This window comes from Meles meles, chromosome 3, assembly GCF_922984935.1.
Source record: "Meles meles chromosome 3, mMelMel3.1 paternal haplotype, whole genome shotgun sequence".
NCBI classification, from domain to species: domain Eukaryota; kingdom Metazoa; phylum Chordata; class Mammalia; order Carnivora; family Mustelidae; genus Meles; species Meles meles.
Genome location: NC_060068.1, coordinates 82,049,607 through 82,070,084, shown reverse-complemented (window position 1 = coordinate 82,070,084; position 20,478 = coordinate 82,049,607). Strand labels below are relative to the sequence as shown.

At 37.7% G+C, this 20,478-nt stretch overlaps 1 protein-coding gene and 1 non-coding gene across 2 annotated transcripts in view; one reads left to right on the top strand and one right to left on the bottom strand.

Annotated features, from left to right (window-relative positions):
- The window catches only part of ANKRD31 (ankyrin repeat domain 31), a 148,259-nt gene extending 135,123 nt beyond the window's left edge, over positions 1-13,136 (bottom strand). The window contains 2 exon segments of the mRNA XM_045998906.1: positions 1,691-1,764; positions 12,925-13,136. Of these exon segments, the coding sequence (XP_045854862.1) occupies positions 1,691-1,764; positions 12,925-13,028 (178 nt within the window). The 5' untranslated portion in view covers positions 13,029-13,136.
- On the top strand, positions 3,016-3,121 carry LOC123939497. Its single transcript, XR_006817878.1, has one exon. It is a non-coding gene; the product is annotated as a U6 spliceosomal RNA (small nuclear RNA).
- Positions 13,137-20,478: the final 7,342 nt, after the last annotated feature.

The following is a 20,478-nucleotide window of genomic DNA, read 5'->3' as shown; positions in this document are numbered from 1 at the left end:
AAAAAAAGAAATCAACCCCTTATCAGATATATCATTTGCAAATAACTTCTCCATTCAGTAGGTTGTCTTCATTGTGTTGATGATTTCCTTTACTGTATACAAGCTTTTTATTTTGATGTAGATCCAACAGCTTATTTTTGCTTTTATTTCCCTTGCCTTTGGAGACATTTCTAGCTCGAAAAATGATGCTAGGGCCAATGTCGGAAAAATTACTGCCTATGGTTCTCTTCTAGGGTTTTTGTAGTTTTGGGTCTTACAGTTAAGTCTTTCCATTTAAGTTTATTTTTGTATATGGTATAAGAAATTAGTCCAGTTTCATTCTTTTGCTTGTAGCTATCCAGTTTTCCCAGCACCATTTTTGAAAAGACTGTATTTTTCCGTTGCATATTCTTGCTTAATTTGTCATAGATTAATTGATCCTGTAAGTGTGGCTTTATTTCTGGGTTCTCTATTCTGCTCCATCAATCTTTTGTGTCAGTACCATACTGTTTTGGTTATTACACCTTTGTAGCATACCTTGAAGTCTGGGATTGTGACACTTCCAGATTTGTTCTTCTTTCTCAAGACTGATTTGGCTATTCAGGCTCTTCTGTAGCTCTATAGATATTTTTAGATTTGTTCTAGTTCTGTAACAAATGTTGTTGGTATTTCCAAAAGCATTCACTGAATCTGTAAATTGCTTTGGGTAATACGGATGTTTTAACAATATTAATTCCTATAATCCATGACCATGGAATATCTTTCTATTTGTGTCATCTCCAATTTCTTTCATCAGTATTTCATAATTTCCAGAATATGGGTCTTTCATCTCCTTGGTTAAGTTTACTCCTAGGTGTTTTATTCTTTTTGCTGAAATTATGAATGGGACTGATTCCTCAATTTCTCTTTCTGCTACTTTATTAGTGTATAATAAGCCAGACTAAGAAAGACAAATACTATATGATTCCACTCATACAGGGAATCTAAGAAACAAAAGAAATGAATACACAAACCAAAAAAAAGCTGAACCAGACCTATAAATACTGAGAACAAATTGATGGTTGCCAAAGGGGACGGGGTGGGGAGAATAGACAAAATGGGTGAACAAGAGTGGAAGATAACAGGTTTCCAGCTATGGAATAAATTAGCCACAGTAATAAAAAGCACAGCACAGGAAATATAGTCAATAATATTATAATAACATTATATGTTAAAGATGGTAGCTAAAACTGTGGTGAGCCTAGCATAACCCATAAAGTTAAATCACTATGGTGTACACCTGGAACTAATGTAACATTACGCATTAACTATACTCAAATTCAAAAAATTAAATATATAAAAATAAACAAAGGATATTTGGTATTTCAGTCTGAAACAGGCTGGTTATTAAAAAGTACTATTCACTTTTGCAAATAAACAAGTTCTAGGGCTAAGCCGGAAATTTTTGCAAGGAGAAGAGCTATCTGGGTGTCACTTGCTTATTTCTGAAGGCCTCTCAAGGAGTCATTAACATCTTCCAGAAGTTATAACTTCCCTTGCTATCTTTATAGTAACAGACCTTAATAGACCTTGGGCTCTATTACAGATGAGTATAAGAAACCAATTCTGTGTAAAGTTAAAAACAAAACTAACTATAAAAGGAGAAGTTGACAGAATAATAACACTTGGCAAATTAAAGGGACTACTTAGTGAAAAAAATTTTTTTTCTCACCTTCATACATTCCACTTATACCAGGATGGAGACTGAACTCAGATCTAAGAGATGTGTCTTGATCAAAGAGCAACCTTTCAAATACCAAAACAGAAGATACATATTATGTTCCTAAACAAAGACTAACAACAATTTAACCACAGTTTGTTATTATACTTAAACTTGCTAAAATTCTCAGTTACACCACACTATTAATATCTACACCAAAATATCTTTTTAGATGTGTACCTTTAATTAAAAACTTACATAAGATGAAAAATAAAGACTTATTTATATGGTCTAGTTCATTTTTATAATACCCTGTTATTTCTGAGTACTTGGGAGTAAGGGATGAATATCAATATAGTTTCTGAACAGAGATGAAGTGAGATGATTTGAGGGAACAGTGCTGGTAGGTTTCCTCCTTCACATTTCTCTATACCACAGAGAATTTGAGATTAGAATCCCAGGACTGAATCTGAGTATATATTTTCAGAATACGAAATGATAGAATTCCTTCAGTTTTTGGATTTACTTCCTACTATGTTCTAAGGTGCATCAAGGTAACAAAGAGAGAAGACACACAATTCATACCCTCAAGAAGCTTCAAATCCAGCGACAAATACAAAACTAAAAAATAGCAATGATATGCCATGGTGAGTATGCTAGTAGGCAGATTTAACGTATTTGTGTTTTCTGATTTAAAAAACTCTACAGAATTCAAAACTAGGAAAAGGACTTGAAAAGAAATTTATCCGAAGAAGATGTACAAATGGCTGACAAGAACACAAAAAGATGCTCAACACTACTAAATATTAGGAAAATAAAAATCAAAACCACAGTGAGATATCACATCACATTCATTAGGTTATGATCAAAAACAGAAAATAACAAGTAGTGACAAGGATATGGAGAAACTGGAACTCTTTTGCATTGCTGGTGGGAATGTTAAACGGTAACAACCACTGTGGAAAACAGTATGGTTGTTCATCAAAAAAGAGATCTTTAACCACCATTTGATCTAGTAATTCCATTTTTGGGTATGTACACAAAGTAACTGAAAGCAGGGATTTGAAAATATTATTTGCATACTTCTGTTCAGAGAAGCATTATTCACAGAAGCCAAAAGGTGGAAGCAACCCAAGTATTCATCAACAGATAAGTGGATAAACAAAATGCTGTACATACATGAAATGGAATATTATTCAGCCTTAAAATGGAAGGTAATGCTGATACATATTATAACATAGACCTTAAAAACATACCAGTGCAATGGTGCATAAACAATGAATTTTGGAACACTGAAAAGAAATAAAATAAAATGAAACAAACAAGCAAACATACCAGTGCTTGCTTTGGCAGCACATATACTAAACCTGGAACAATACAGAAAAGACAGCATGGCCCAGGTGCAAGGATGACATACAAATTCATGAAGCATTCCATATTTTAAAAAATTACACGAAGTGAATGAACCAGTCACAAATGGACAAATACTATATGATTCCACTTACATGCGATAGCTAGAGTAGTCAGATCCACAGTGATCAAAAGTAGAATGGTGATTGCCAGGGGGTGGGAGCAGGGAGGAATGGGAAGTTAGTGTTTAATGGGTTCAAAGTGTTAGTCTGGGAAAATGAAAAAGTTCTGAAGTCAGATAGTGGTGATGGGTGCACAACAACGTGAATGCACTTAATGCCACCAGACTGTATACTTAAAAATGGTTACAATGGTAAATTTTATGATACATATTTTTATGATGATAAAAATAAAATTAAAAAAATATTTTCAGAATATAACAGTATACCAAGGCATAAATATATGATTTGGCACTAAATGGGTTCTTTTATTTACTTACTTGTTCTTTCTGCTCTTCACTTTTTTAAGGAAAATTATAAACAATAACAACACAAGAGACAATAGTATACTTATTGTCTAGGTTCAACAACTACCAGTACACAGACAATCTTATTTCTTCTATAATCATTCTGCCACCCTCTCTGTTCCTGCCAGTCTCACTAGATTATTTTGAAACAAGTCCTGGACATATTATTCCATTTCACCTAGAAATATTTCAGTATGCAACTCTAAAAGGACACTTTTCAAACACCACCATAATAACCACACCTTTAAAAAACAACCATAATTATCACACTTTCAAAAAGCCAATAATTCCTTAATATTACTAAATTTACAGTCTTTAGTAAACAACCTCTGAAATGGCTCCTGGTATTTATGCCCTTGTGTGAACCCCTCCCTTGAGTACAGACTGAATCCAGAAATTCTTCTAATAAACAGAATATAGCAAACATGTTAGGATGCTACTTTTAGAAAGACACCGGCTTTCATCTTGCTCTCCCTTTCTTATTCTCTTACTTCTCCCCTCTCATGGAAGTTGGCTTGCCATGCTGTGAAACACTCTGCAGAGAACCCCATGTAGCAAGACACCAAGGAAGGCCTCCAGTCAACCATGAGAGACAACTGAATCTTAACAAGCACTATACAGGTAGTGACACCTTCTCAAGAGGACTAAAGGGGAGCCTGGCTGGCTCAGTCAGTTAAGCGTCTGCCTTCTGCTCAGGTCATGATTCTGGAGTCCTAAGCTCTGCATTGGGCTCCCCGCTCTCTGCACTGAGCTCCCTGCTCAGCAGGGAGTCTGCTCCTTCCTCTGCCTCTCACCCCACTTGGGCTCTCTCTCAAATACATAAATAAATAAAATCTGGAAGAAGGAGAAAAAGAGAAAGAGGAAGAGGAAGAAAAAGAAGAAGAAGAAGAAGACGAGGACGACAATGACCACCAAGACAAGAACTAGAGGTGAATGCAGCCTTGTCAGTCTGTGAGCCTGATGACCCAATTAAGCCACTCCCTAATTCCTGATCCACAGAAACGACAAGATAATAAATGTTCACTGTTTTAAGTTGCTAAGTTTTGGACTGTTTTTCTACAGCAAAGGAAAACCAAATAGACTGTAGTCACATTCCCCCAACTATTTATTTTTAGTTGTTTTGTTCAAATCAAGATCTAAACAAGGGGCCCACACTGTTTTTGGTTGCTGTATCTAAGTATCTTCTTAAATATATAAATTACTCCCCCAATGGAATTTAAGAGTTGAAGGAACTAGACTGTTTTTTTCTTTAAGTTTCGTACATTTTGAATTTTCTAACTCTATGTCATGTAACATGTTCCTTTATCCCATACACTGCCTATAAACTGATTATTAGCTAGAAGTTTAATCTGATTCAAATTAACTGGGGGTGGGAGGCATGTGTGTACTTCCTATAGGAAACAACAGTCTTTCAGCCCCCCTTCACCTTGGGCCTGGAACACTTTCTTACCAAGATTCAGAGTCCTCCCAGCCTGTGCTGGACTTTTTACCTTGTATGGGAATACCTTTCCCAGTTTCAGACTTGGTGTGTACTCCTTTGCTGTGAAAGCATGTGTGTCCTATGTTACCTGGAAAACCTCACTACTATGTATGTCCTCTGTGGGGACAAGATGAAGTCACTCTGTGGCACAAGAGGAATGTATGCAGACCAAAGGCCTGCATCAGCTGCAGAGACTGACTGCTAGTCATGGGTGCCAATACCTACTACTGAAGCTGCTCTTGCTTGGTCTCTTCTCTCTGTGAACAAAGAATTGCTCTAGCCCGCCACCACCTAGATCTTGGACTTCCAGCCTCCAGAACCATAAGAAAATGCATTTCTGTTAGTTAAGCCATCCAGTCTGTGGTATTTTTATGGCAGTCTGAGAAACTAATACACCACTATCTTCCCTAGTTTCCCAGAATAAAATACTGTATCCTACTTAGCTATCATATCATACTTAGAGTCCACAATACTAATATTATCATTAACAGTATGATTACTGAAGTTACTTTGCAATTCTTTATGTCCTTGGAGTATATCTTATCTGGCATGTATAGATAATTTTGTTTAAAAGGCACTTAATTCCTTTTGGTGTAATTATGCTCTCAAGTCAATACATAATTAGGTTCACCTGTTTAATCTTGCTTTTTTTTAAAGATTTTTTATTTATTTATTTGACAGAGAGAGAGAGATCACAAGTAGGCAGAGAGGCAGGCGGGGGGTGGGGGGGTAACAGGCACCCCGCTGAGCAGAGAGTCGATGCAGGGCTCCATCCCAGGACCCTGAGATCATGACCTGAGCTGAAGGCAGAGGCTCAACCCACTGAGCCACCCAGGTGCCCCTTTTTTGCTTTTTAGAAAATTTTTCATGTTGGTTTAATTTTGTTTTATAATTATGCAAACCATAAATGTTTAAAATAAGATCTATTTAGAGAAGTCTAGTCTTGTCTCATCTTGTCTCTTCACCCATCTGTTCCTTCACTTCCCATTTTTTAAAATTGTATGGTTTATCCTTCCAATTTGTTTTTGAAAATATAAGCAATATGAGTATTCATGCCCTCACCCAGTCTTAGATAAGCAGTAGCATTCTATATATCTCTTTATTTTTTCTTCCTTAACAATAAATCCAGTAGATTGATCAGTGCAGGGGAAGAGACTTTCTTCATTCCTCTTTATCACTTCATAGTATGCCACTGTGTGGATTCTCACATAGTTTTTAAAAAATATTTATTCATCTAATAATTTCTACACCCAATGGGCTTGAACTCACAACCCTGAAATTAAAAGTCACATGCTCTTCCAACTGAGACAGCCAAGTACTCCTCAGTTTTAAAAGCTTAGTAAAAGACGATAGTGGAAGTTTTAAAAAAAAAAAATGGGGAGAGATTAAGAAAATTTACAGAACTATCTTGTTTCCATTCCCAAACACAAAAATACATCACACATATAACCTCACATACATTACAAAGAACAGGTGACTAAGAAAAATAAGTAACCATTAACAACAACAACAACACCGCTACCTCCTAATAGTTCTCAGCACCACCAAAACTAATAATAAAAAGGACTCCAGTCCTTAATCTAACAAACCCTCTGTGAAAGTAAATGCTGGCTCCCATTATTAGGAGAAAAATCATCTTTTTTGGTTCAATTACTACTGGCCATTACCAAGGATTGAAGATTTTATTATTCAAATATGGGTTAACACCATTACTATAGCACACTTTTCTAAGAAGTAAAAATATCTAGGGATGCCTGGATGGCTCAGTTGGTTGAGTGTCTGCCTTTGGTTCAGGTCATGATCCCAGGGTCCAGGGATCGAGTCCCACATCAGGCTCCTTGCTTGGCAGAGAGCCTGCTTCTCCTCTTGCCTGCTGCTCCCCATTTGTGCTCATGCTCACGCACACACTCTCTCTCCCCCCCCACCCTAACAAATAAATAAAATCTTAAAAAAAAAGAAGTAAAAAAAAATCTACTCATTTTAATGTCCCAGAAGTTAAAAAAAAAAAACCAAAAAACTATTCATCTTAATGTCTCTAAAAATCAGAATTATTTTACTTTATAAAATTTTTGAGGTTTTTTTTTTTAAATCTAAAAATAACACAAAAAAGGCACGAAGGAATTGTGGAGGCTAATGGGACTGATCTTTATCTTCATTGTGATAATGGTTATTACACAATTCTATGTGTTTATCAAAACACTCAGAACTGTACATTAAAAAGGATGAATTCTGCTGCATGTAATTTGCATCTTAATAAAAAAGTAACATGATGTTAATTTTCCATAAGTAAATTTATAAATACAACTTTATACCAATAAAAGTACCAGCAAGACTTTTTATTGAACCAGACAACTGATTCTAAAGTTCATGTGGTAAAATAAATAAATAAGAACAGCCAGGAAAATGTTTTAAAATAACAGTAAGGAGGTAATAACTTATAGAACATTAAAATATTTTTGGATATAAAATGTTTTTAAAATGTGAAACTAGCACATAAAATGACAGACCAATAAACAGAATAAAATCTCCTAAGTAAATTCATGTACACATACGAATTTAGTTTATTAAAAACGTGGCATCTCAAATAAGAGAAAAAGATAGGATTTTTAAAAAAATAACATTGGGACAATGAAGGAGACATATGGAAAATAATTTAGTTGTATCCATACTTGACAATATACTCCATATAAAAATCCCATATGAATCAAAATGTAAATGTTTAAAATGAAACAAAAAGTATAAAAGAAACCAAGGAGGGATTCTTTTATCATTGTGAAGGAAAAAAGCCTTTCTAATTATAAGATAAACCCAAATAATTCAATTATCAAGATTACAAACACCCAAACCCTTTGACAGAGTGCTTCTATTTTTTAGAAAACAATTTTATATATGTTTGAGAACATATATACATAACTTAGAAAATATCTCTGGGGACGCCTGGGTGGCTCAGTGGGTTAAGCCACTGCCTTCGGCTCAGGTCATGATCTCAGGATCCTGGGATTGAGTCCCGCATCGGGCTCTCTGCTCAGCGGCGAGCCTGCTTCTCTCTCTCTCTCTGCCTGCCTCTCTGTCTACTTGTGATCTCTCTCTGTCAAATAAATAAATAAAATCTTTAAAAAAAAAAAATATCTCTGGGAGGACAAAAATCAAATATATTGGTTGCCTGTGGAAAAGAAGACTGAGTGGCTGAGGAGATAGGGATGAGAAGGTTATTTTTTACTATACACCCTTTAATACTTAAAAAAAACTTCCCTGAACCATGTAAATATATTACTTATTCAAAAAAACTGTAGAAAATGCCGGCAATAAAGAGAAGTATAAGTATGAATATAGAAATCTCCTATAATTCTACCTGTGTTAAGACTTTGATGGATTTCCTTTTAGCTTTCTATGGAGGCTTACATATGTTAGAACCAAAAATTCTTTCACAAAATTTGGATCCATCTGTATGAAGTTTAAGAAACTACATTTCAGGGGCGCCTGGGTGGCTCAGTGGGTTAAGCCTCTGCCTTTAGCTTAGGTCATGATCCGCATAGGGCTCTCTGCTCAGCGGGGAGCCTGCTTCCTCCTGTCTCTCCACCTGCCCCTCTGCCTACTTGTGATCTCTCTCTCTGTCAAATAAATAAATAAAATCTTTAAAAAAAAAAAGAAACTACATTTCACATTTAACATTATATTGAAATATTTGCAAAGTCACTAAAATTCTTCCTAAAACCATTAAATATTGATAATACTCCCTCATAAGGACATATGATTTATTTATTTAAGCATGAGGATATAATTTATTTAAGCATTATGTAATTCTAAAACACTTGTTTTTAATTTTTCATTATTGCAAATGTCTCGGGGATAATTTCCTCTGCATAAATCTTTGGGTTTGTTTTTTTTTCCCCTTAAGAGAGGAGTCAGGGCTATTTTAAATACTAAAAGGAAAATGAAAAGAGTGTAAACCAGAAGAATTATTCATATTCATGTTCAGTCAATAAATTAACTGACAAGACATTAATTTCTTAGTGAATTCTAGTCAAACTACTAGACTACATTAATAACTAATACTCTAGAAGTCACTGACCACTTCATTACAGACACAGTATTTTAATAATAAAATTTAACTTTGAAATACTGGAAAAATGGAATAGTACCAAGTACTAAAAACAGAAGAGAGAAGTAGAAATTAGATAGCTGAGTTAAAAGGAAAACTTAGGCAAAATTTGACTGAAATCTTCAAATAATACTCACTGTTTTGTTAAAAGTACAATAAAATTTTGGGAGACAATAAGGGTTTCAACTTTATATTTTATCAAAGTTTTGATTGCACAGTTCAGTGTAACAGTTCTAAATATAGTACTTGGCACCACTGTGCTTTATCACTGGAGTTGCCACTACTTTGATACACACCCCGACCAAAATGTTGCTTTTATTTTAAAGATTTATTTTTACTTATTTTGCATCCACTATTTTTTAATTTAAATTCAATAATTAACATATATTATTGGTTTCAGAGGTAGAGGTCAGTGATTCATCAGTCTTATATACGACTCAGGGCTCATTACATCACGTGCTGCCCTCCTAAAGATTCACTTGAGAGAGAGCACGTGCGCACGCATGCACAGGATTGGGGGAAGGAGCAAAGGGAGAGAGAAAAATCTCAACCGGACTCCCCGCTGAGTGTGCCGCCCAAGGTGGGGCTCAGTTTCACAACCCCTGAGATCATGACCTGCGCCAAAATCATGAGTCAGATGCTTAACTGACTGAGGCCCCGAGGAGCCCCCCCAAATATCATTTTCTTTAGCCAATTTAATGTGGTTATTTAATCCTTGTCATCTTGTACTTTGCTTTCTTTCCCTCCCTCCGCAGGTATATCCTTTGTAACAAGTATTTTTCTATCTAGACAATTCACATGAAGACAGTGTTAGTCTGACTTGAGGGACAGAACTAACACCCTTCTTGCAGGGTAATTATGTTGAATTAGCTTTTTACTAAATGCAGTTATAATGTTCAGAAGACATGTGACCTGAATACATACACAAATCCATTTAACAATGAACTATGGTGGTTCTGTTTAAATCTACTGAATAGGATTAATTTGAGATCTATTCCTTCATGTTATAGAGCAGTTAACCTTAGCAGAGGCTGAAACAGAATACAAGGGTTGATGAAAGATTTCCAAGGCATGTATACAAAAAAAGGATTAGGCCTCTTAGAAAACAAATTACAAGCTAACAAAATCTTATTAGTCAGCAACTTGAATTTTTACAAAAGATGAATAGCAACACCTACAAAGCCACAAAAAAAGACTGGATGCAGAGTGCCTGGGTGGCTCAGTTGGTTAAGCGTCTGGTCTGCCTTCTGCTCCAGTCATGATCTCAGGGGGTTCCCTGGGGACCCTGGTGGGTTTCGGGCTCAGAGGGGAATCTGCTTCTCCCTCTGCCCCTCCCTCTGCTTGTGTGTACCTGCGCTCTAACAAATAAATAAAATCTTAAAAAAAAAAAAAAAAGACTGTATGCACTTTTGGATATGGTTTCCAGAGGGAAGGCTAAGACTTAATCCAGACTCACAAAGAGTGTTTTTTCAGACACAGTTAACACACCTGGCAGCCTGGTTCTTTATAATAAACCTTGCCTTTCCTAAACCCTTTCTCCCGCTTCGATAAAAGACCTTAATAGCTGCAACATTTAAGGATTATTTAGCTATGTGAAACTGTATGTTTTGCCTCTTGGGGATCTCTACTAGAACTTGTGTCCCTCATTCTAGTTAAAGACCTTGTGCATAAAAAAACAGCCAAAACCAACTGCACATAAGCAAAGAAGATGAAAAAAAAGGAACGCAACACTAAACAATGGCCCCAGCAATTCAGCTCCAGCAATGCGTAGACTTTAACTATACTGCCATGCCAGTAAGAACACTAGTTTTTAACCTTGAGCTATGAGGTCTGAAAAAATGATGTTTATACGGCACTGCGGAGAAGTATTTTAAATGAATCACAGGGGAAGAAAAAAATTGGCCAGCCAAGATAGAGTGAGCCATCTAAAGCCTATTTCTCCTCTCATTACACAAAAACTCAGAGTATTTTTTAAAAGCTCCCTGCTAATCTGAAAAGTAAACAATAGCAGGTAGATTGAGGACTGAGGTGACACCATGAAACAGGTGAATTTCAGAGTTTGTTTTTGTTGTTTTGTTAGTCCCTTATTTGTCTCCAGCTTTGATCCAAGGCCTTATCCTGAAACTGCAGAGTGGGCTCAGACAGCAAAAACTCCATAAGACACCCCCTTATCTCTATCCAGAAGACTAGGGTAAGGGAGCCCTGTGAATGCCAGAAAGTGTGAAAGGAAATCTCTGGATTTTGTTTTCTCTCTTTAGCCTTAGAAATATACTACCATCAATCACGGCAATTTGGACACTTAAAATCCAAGACAAAACCTGTCTCTCTTGCCAGAAGAACCACATGCTCAAAAATATGGAGAGCATCTCTCTTATTTTCTTCTCTCTCTTAACACTTTTCCCTGGAGGTGGCCTTCGTTGCAAGGGACTGTTCTGAAGTAAGAAAGCTCAGAGAAATGTCTTTCTGGTCATATGAACCAGCATGTGGATATGACTGTGTGGTTGTTTTAAGACTCAATGTATTAGTCAGAAATGCTCCCTGTACACCAACAGCAAATATTACTGTGTGTGTGTGTGTGTGTATATATTATGTGTGTATGTATATATATATATATAAATGAGCAAAAACCTGGGTATCATCATCTCTGCTCTAAATAATTCCAACTTTAACCTGGAAGCTTGCTAGAAATGCAGAATTTCAGATCCCACCATAGAACTCCTAAGTTGGACTCTGCATTTTAATGGGATTCAGAAGTGACTTTATAAGGGCATTCAAATTTGAAAAGCTCTGCTCTAGGGCATGCTTGAGTGAACAAAAATCTGATTATGCTTCTCTTCCACTTAACATTTTACAAACACACTCGCAGGATATATGAGGCTTTATATTACATCACCCTACCTTCCTCTCCAGGCTCATCTTCCATCACTCCCCACCTCACCATTTAACACTTCACTTCAGTAAGAATTAACTATTTGTACGTTACAGCACACAACACAATGCTATGTCCCCCACCCTTACCCATGCATTTCCCTCAGCTTAGAACACCTCTTCTTCATCTGCCTAATTCTTAACCCACCTTAAAGCCTCTATCTGTAAGTCAACCCCACCAATCTCTAAAGACTACCTGGGCTCCTAAACCAGCCAAAGCACACTTCCATCCCTGGACTATCGCATTTTATTTAAATTACCTGGTTATTTAAAAAAAAAAAAAATTATCTATTTATGTGACCTCCCTCGCCTGTAGCTTTCTCAAAGGCAATGGCCTCATCTCTTATATAGTTCCCCTGAATCGAGCACAGAGAACTAGGTATGTTCAAGGTTTTGATAAACTATGATCTTTTTTGATTCTTAAAAAGTATTAGTTTCCAGTTTAGCAGTAAATGGTTCTCCCATCACACATTCTTTTCCTGAAATTGTTAACCATCTCCTAGATCAGAGCTTCCAGTTGCTTAAGCAAAATGCATTTCAGAAATCTAGACCCAACACTTGTTTGCCTGTACAAAAGGACTTAGACCCAGGCTAAGTTTGTTTCTGTTTGTTTCTGCTTTTTCTTCTTTTTAGATGCCATAAAGCCATCTACCATAAAGCTCAACTGTCCTAAACTGGAGGCTGGGGGGGATTGTGTTTTGTTTATTTACAAGGTCTTAGCTCAGGCCTAGCTGCCTCACAAGACTGCCATTGCACATTCATCTGGTAATTTCTACGCAAATCTCCGAGGGCCACTCCACTGCCAGTACCCAGAAGAATGGCGGCCTCACTATCCAAGGGCTGGCGCTAACTGTGGTCACCTTCTCCAGGGAAGCTCCTCTTCATCCAGGTCACTCTCCGTCACCGACTCTTCAATCATCGTTTCATCGCTGTCCCAGTCTGGGGTCCGGGCGCCTTCCTCCATCTTCGCCTCGCACCCGGAACCTTTTTTATCCTCCTCCAACGCCCCGCTTCCCGCAAAAGGAAAGGGCACTCCGAGGGTCGGGGGAAAATTGAAATTGAAAAATGAAATTCGAGGCGGGAGACGGGCCTGGTACAGAAGGCTGAGGGCACAGAGCTGCAGCGACGGTCGTCGTCGGGGTCTCGGTCCCGCTTGCCCCCGTCACCTCACGCCTCCGCCAGGGGGAGCCGGGAACCGCGCGCCGCAGGGCGCACGGCGCCGCCACGTGCAGCCCCGCCCCACGACGGCCGGTGGCCGGAAGTGGCTGGCTGAGCGCCCTCTCGCTGTGGGTTTCCCCGCCGCCTGGGGCGTGGTCCCTGCCGCATCCGTTCTGTGCGTTCTTGCAGATTGGTTCGCTGGGCGGAATGACTGCGGTTGCGGTCGTAGGGACCAGAGAGACAGCGGTGCCACAGACAAGACCGCAGTCCGAGCCTGCCTAACGCCATTGGCAGGAGGGAGACTTAGGTCACCTTACCTGCAGAGCGCCTCGTGCTTGTGAGACCCGGACCTGGAAAGAACTGTCAGCTCCTGCCTGATCCAGTAGCCCCTCCACTGTCAGTCTGACATTCTGAAGCCAGAATGTTACGTAACACCAGAAGAGTTTGTTGCAGTCCACCAAGTGCTGCCTTTCTCCTTAATTCCTTTGACACCCCCTCCTCGAGTGTCCTTTGAGGTAGGCAAGACAAATATGTTTATCCTAAGTTTATAGATCATCAACCTATCTAACTGATGTATTTTTTATTCGTATTTTTCCCTCATTAACTCTTGAGTTGCCTTGAAATACAGGTTGTGTATAAAAAGGAGAATAAATGCTTTTTTTCTATATAAATTTTTAGAATGATAGTGTCTAGCAACGTCCAAAAATAGCCACCAATTACGACTTTTGAATGAAGAACTAGAGGTGTATATATTTAATGTATTTTAGTGTATTTGAAAGTTTTTAATTCAAACATCCAAAACAAAACCAAGTGAACTCCATTTGCCAAGAGAGCTAGTTTAAGAATGAGAACCCCTTCCCCCTATCAAGTGTTTAGTATTCGCTTTGAAATCTCCAGCGGCTAGCACGTATTGGGTCTTTAAAAGTTTGTTGAATAAACGGATGGAACTGGGGTTTTCTGACTCCCCACTTCACTGCTCTTTTCTTTACATGCAGTGGCTTTTTCATTCTTATTATCTTACTATTTGGATTATATTTAAGTCACTACTGTTTAAAACACTTGGTTGGTGATTTTCTTTTAAATTTGTTTGATTATTCCTCATTTCCACTCTTGTAAGTGGGGTGGAACAGTGATGAATATGCACAGAACTAGATTTCTCCGTGTTTTTCACACCTCTCCACCTACATCCTCCATGTTTAAATCAGTCCCCAAATTCCCATCCACACTCCTGCTCACCTACTCCTTTGATCATCTAATTCTGTTTCTACTTGTTAAAAGTGTTAAGTAATTGCCAGCAATGGAAAGTGCATGTCCATTAAAAGTCTGATGGGTGGCTCTAAATGCCCTATACCAGAAGGCGACTTTGCACTAATAAAAGATTTTCTCCAGGCGTCTGGTAACTCTAGCTAAGTATAGAAACTCCTAAGTCTGAAATTCATATTCCTTTTTAAAATACTTTCTCCTTTGGTGGATAAGAATCAGTTATTTTTGCATCTTTAGTTCTTTTATTTTATTCAAGAGAGTTGCCAAGATTCAAAGCATAAAGAAGAAATAGCAAAGATGATCCGAATAAATGCCAGCATGATTTTAAAGGAAACTTTCTTTGTATAAAATCCAAAGTTTCACTGCAGGACAGTGATAGAAGAATAGACTGATCTTTGTTAGAAATCTAGGTTACAAATGACAAGAAAAAATACAATTCAAACTGATTTAAAGAGGTAAAACGGGTGAGTGGGGCATATAATTGAACCATCTGTAAGTACCCAGGCCTTTCAGATATGATATGACCTGGATACTCAAACAACACTGAGAGGAAATTTAGCTCAGCTTTCTTTTGAATTCATTAGTTTGAGTTAAACACTCAGATAAATTGAAACACATCAAATGTATAAAAATCCACCTCTTCATTTCAAAATAATAATTGGTAATTTAGAAGATTTATAGATATGATTTTATTATTTTTAAAATTAATAAAGGGTGGGAAATAAAGCATTTATCCTGATGTTTCTATACAATCAGTATTTCAAGGTGACCAAAGAGTTGATTAGGGAAATTTTTCTTTTTTTTTTTTAAGATTTTATTTATTTATTTGACAGATCACAAGTAGGCAGAGAGGCAGGCAGAGGGAGAAGGAGAAGCAGGCTCCCTGCCAAGCAGAGAGCCCAACGTGGGGCTCGATCCCAGGACCCTGAGATCATGACCTGAGTGGAAGGCAGAGGCTTAAACCACTGAGCCACCCAGGTGCCCCAGGGAAAATTTTCTTTATAGAGAAATCACAGCTAACAAATATAAGAGATACAATAGAATTAGAAAATCATCATTTTGCAACCCACAAAACAATGGATCTAGGCAATGGTCAGCAATAGCTGCAATAGTTAGGCAGAAGAGTAAAAAAAAAAAAGAACAAAATTGTGAAAAGAACCTAGATGTCCATCAACAGGTGAATGGATAAAGAAGATGTGCTGTATATATACAATGGAATACTATGCAGCCTTCAAAAAATATGAAATCTTGCCATTTGCAACAACATGGATGGAACTAGAGGGTATTATGCTGAGCAAAATAAGTCAATCAGAGAAAGAGAATTTCATATGATATCTCTGATATGAGGAATTTGAGAGGCAGGGCAGGGGTTCGTGGGAGTAGGGAAGGAAAAAGTGAAACAAAATGGGATCGGTAGGCAGACAAACCATAAGAGACTCTTAATCTCAGGAAACAAACTGAGGGTTGCTGGGGGATAGCAGGGGGAGGGATAAGGTGGCTGGGTTATAGACATTGGAGAGGGTATGTGCTATGGTGAGTGCTGTGAATTGTGTAAGACTGGTGATTCACAGGCCTGTACCCTGAAGCACCTAATACATTATATGTTAATTTAAAAAATAATAATTAAAAAAGTAAAGAACTAGACCTCTGTTTTTTCACACCTGCCCACCTACACCTTCTGTTTTTAAATCATTCCTAATTTCCTACATAAAAGGACTGGAAAATTTTATAATAGACAAGTCAGGATGAAAACAGTCCTTGGTAATCTTAACATCACTAAAACTGAGACAACCAAATATGTACCTCCTGGCACAATACTATAGGAATAAATGTCACTTAATTATGAAGTAGCCTAAGTAAAAAAAAAAAAAAAAAAAAAAAAAGATAAAAACCTGAATCTAATTACTGTATCTAACTACCAGTTATTCATATTCAAGGAGAGAGGACAGAGGAATATACTAACACCATGAAGATGAAATCTACCAAACCTAAGATGTGGGAAATTCTATAGGACAAATGACCTGATTTCTTTCAACAATTAAATATCATGGGATTTTAAAAAGAAGAGGGAATGAGAATGCTTTTACATTTAAAGAGATCCTAAGATGCGGAGAAAGGGGAACCCTTCTACACTGTGGTGGGAATGCAAGCTGGTGCAACCACTCTGGAAAACAGCATGGAGGTTCCCCAAATAGTTGAAAATGGAGCTACTTATGACCCAGCAATTGCACTACTGGGTATTTATCCTAAAGATACAAACATAGTGATCTGAAGGGGCATGTGCACCTGAATGTTTATAGCAGCAATGTCCACAATAGCCAAACTATGGAAAGAACCTGATGTCCATCAACAGATGAATTGATAAAGAAGAGGTGGTATATATATGTATATACAATGGAATACTATGCAGCCATCAAAAGAAATGAAGTCTTGCCATTTGTGACGAAGTGGATGGAACTAGAGGATATTATGCTTAGCGAAATAAGTCAATCGGAGAAAGACAACTATCATATGATCTCCCTGATATGAGGAAGTGGAGATGCAATGTGGGGGGTTTAGGGGGTAGGAAAAGAATAAATGAAACAAGATGGGATTGGGAGGGAGACAAACCATAAGAGACTCTTAATGTCACAAAACAAACTGAGGGGGGTGGGGGGAGGGGTTGTTGGGAGAGGGTGGTGGGGTTATGGACATTGGGGAGGGTATGTGCTATGGTGAGTGTTATGAAGTGTGTAAACCTGGCAATTCACAGACCTGAACCCCTGGGGCTAATAATACATTATATGTTTATAAAAAATTTAAAAATAAATAAAGAGACCCTAAGAAAAGGGGGGGAAAATAAAGTAGTTGAAAAGGAAAATTGATTGTTAATATAAATACTAATACAGAGTGAATTAGCAAAAAAAAACACAAAACCTTGAAAAGAGCCTTATATCCTTTTTAAACCAACAAATATTTGTAAGAAATTAAATAACACACAGTAGAATAAAATTAAATTTGATTAGAGCAAAATTTAAATCTTTGAGGATTCATGAAACCAATTAATCCTTAAGAACTGTAATTAAATTTTATAGCTTAATTCCATTTAGGCTGTAAGTCTTTAAATAAAAAGTCCTATATGGGAATTCTTTACTTGTTTTAAGGGTGAATTAAAAGGAAAATGTCAGCTCCACCACCTCAAATTTGTATTAGGAAGGAAAATTTCAAAATCATATCCAATAGCATGTACGCTAACCCACAAATGCTAGTAAGGTTCAGTGCCCTGGAGGAGGGCTGAGAATAAGGGCCTTTCCCTTACTGGCCTTGCCTTCTTCTGGATGAAGCAGACAGTAAAGAGTTACATGAATGAATGAGATAATCCAGAGAGTGATGCATGCCAGGAAGAAGTAAATAGGTGGCTGAGATAGAGAATATGATTAGAGATGGCCTCTCTGAGGAGGTGACCTTTGACCTAACACCTAAAGCATGGACATAATTACAGAGGTTCTGAGACAACCTAGAAGAACAAAAATGAGGCCTGTGTGCCTGGAGCTGGGGAATAAGGGGTGAGTGATATGAGATGAGGCCCGAGCACTAAGTAAGAAGTAGAGCATATACAAGGTGTAATGTAATGAAACTTGTTTTCAAGTGTGGATTTTGGGGGGAAAAAACTTATTATTTTGTACTTGCACAATATATTTACTTTTATCATTAAAATTCTTTTCTGCGGAACCTGGGTGGCTTAGTTGGTTGAGAGACTGCCCTCAGCTCAGGTCATGATCCTGGAGTCCCAGGACCAAGTTCATTATCGGGCTCCCTGCTCAGCAGGGGGTCTGCTTTTCCCTCTGACCTTCCCCCTCTCCTGCTCACTCTCTTTCATTCTCTCTCCCTCTCTCTCAAATAAATAAGTAAAATCTTAAAAACAAATTCTTTTCTGCCGACTTTGTATCATTTACATCCTATCCAGGTTGTTTTAGATCCCAGAACTATGATGGGTGAGACTTCCATGGAAAGTTTGATTTAGCATAACCAAACACAACATGAATCTCTAAAAAAGTAAACCCAGCAGCTATTTTTCACCCAAGTAATATTCTCCCTACAAATAAAGCTCTAAAAAGTGTTTTACTTTGTATTCTATAGTATTTTAAAATACATTTTCTAAAAGAATCTTCATTTACTCAAAGATTTAAACATTTTTTTAGAAAGTGTGGTTGCCCATTAACCCAAGCAATTCACATGGTGTTCAGGCAAAAATTAGAACTGTTTAATGTATAAGGGGCACTTGGCAGCCTTGCTGGGTAAAGAACGCAACTTTTGATCTCGGGGTTGTAAGGTCAAGCCCCACAGTGGGCCCAGAGTTTACTTAAAAAAAATTTTTTTAGGGGCGCCTGGGTGGCTCAGTGGGTTAAGCCGCTGCCTTCGGCTCAGGTCATGATCTCAGATCCTGGGATCGAGTCCCGCATCAGGCTCTCTGCTCAGCGGGGAGCCTGCTTCCCTCTCTCTCTCTCTGCCTGCCTCTCTATCTACCTGTGATCTCTCTCTGTCAAATAAATAAATAAAATCTTTAAAAAAATTTTTTTTAATAAAAGAACTGGTTTGTGAATGAGATATAGACATAATCAGGAAAATCAGGGTACCCAAAACTTTCTCAAAAACTGTAAAATGTGAGAGCACACAAAGGCCGGCTTACACAGGATTAGATGTCAGTTCAGTACCCTCATCGTTTTTTATTGCTCACTATAGTTGATTCACTGCCATAGGGATACGCTGACACAACTTCTGCTTGTTTCTGCCCTTTCTTAGTGCAGAATTTAAGATAGAAGCTCAACTTTAAAATGGCACAAAATAGATATGAAAACACTTCAAAAGTACTATGAAATTTAAGATAGTAAACTAATAGATAATTAATATTTTGTGATGAAATATTTCTGGAGAATAACTAATTGCATCTGTTATTCCAATAAATGACAAAAAGATATATTATAATATTGAAGTCCATTAAAGCAGCAGAGGAAACTGAGAAACCTAATGGGTAAGAAGCTATGTTTGCTTCTGATAGTAGATCACAGGGTATAATCAGTATACACCACCCATGTTTGTTTGGAAACATGGTGTTTCTTGCAAGCTAGATATGGGATATGATCAAGAGAGAACCAGCCTAGTTATATCTTGTCAAAAGGGTAGTCTGGAGGGAGAACTCAGCAGAAAAGGTGGAAGTGGACTTCTGTGTTCTGTCTCCCAAGAATGGAAAAGGGATCATCAAAACAGGATACATACTCCCAGATCAAGGGAACTGTAGGAGAGAGATCACCAGTGGAGGATCCAATTTCCAAAAACATTACGAAATCGCTTATGAAAGAGTCAGCTTTAAACAAACGCCAGACCCAGAGAGGGGTCTAAATGCTCTAAATGTTTAACAGCGCACCCTCTAGGGGGTAATGGGGAGTTCTAACTAGTAGAATTGCTAGATGTCTGTGGTGTAAATACTCCAAAACTTACTCTACACATTATTTCTTGTCTCTTCATTCTCCTCCTCGGACTTCATTTAGTTAACCGCAGAGTCTGGCCCTATGGTAAAATCTAACAGAATAATGAGAAACTGATGAGTTGTGGGTATTTATTGCCTTTATTTTTAAGATGATTTATGCAATTGTAAGTTTATATTCTTAAATTTTTAATAGTGACTATATTTAATAACTAACAAACTCCTGAAAACACTTGGCTCTTACAAACTAGTAGAAGCTGGCTCCAGCGCACCTTCGACTCCACCCTTATAAGAACTTCCCTGCCTCCTTCCCCACGTCTTTGTCTCCCCCATACTCCACTGCCAGAATGCTCAGACTCTATGGTCAGCTGAGGGCAGGGGAACCAGGAAAGGAAAAGTAATGTGTAGAATAGGTTTGGGAAATCTCAGTTCTCTGAGATTCCTACTTGGGGGAGAGTGAATTAATCCTGCATTCAACAATGTAGCCATTACAGTAGGAAGATCATGTGAAAGGTAAAGGACTGAAGTG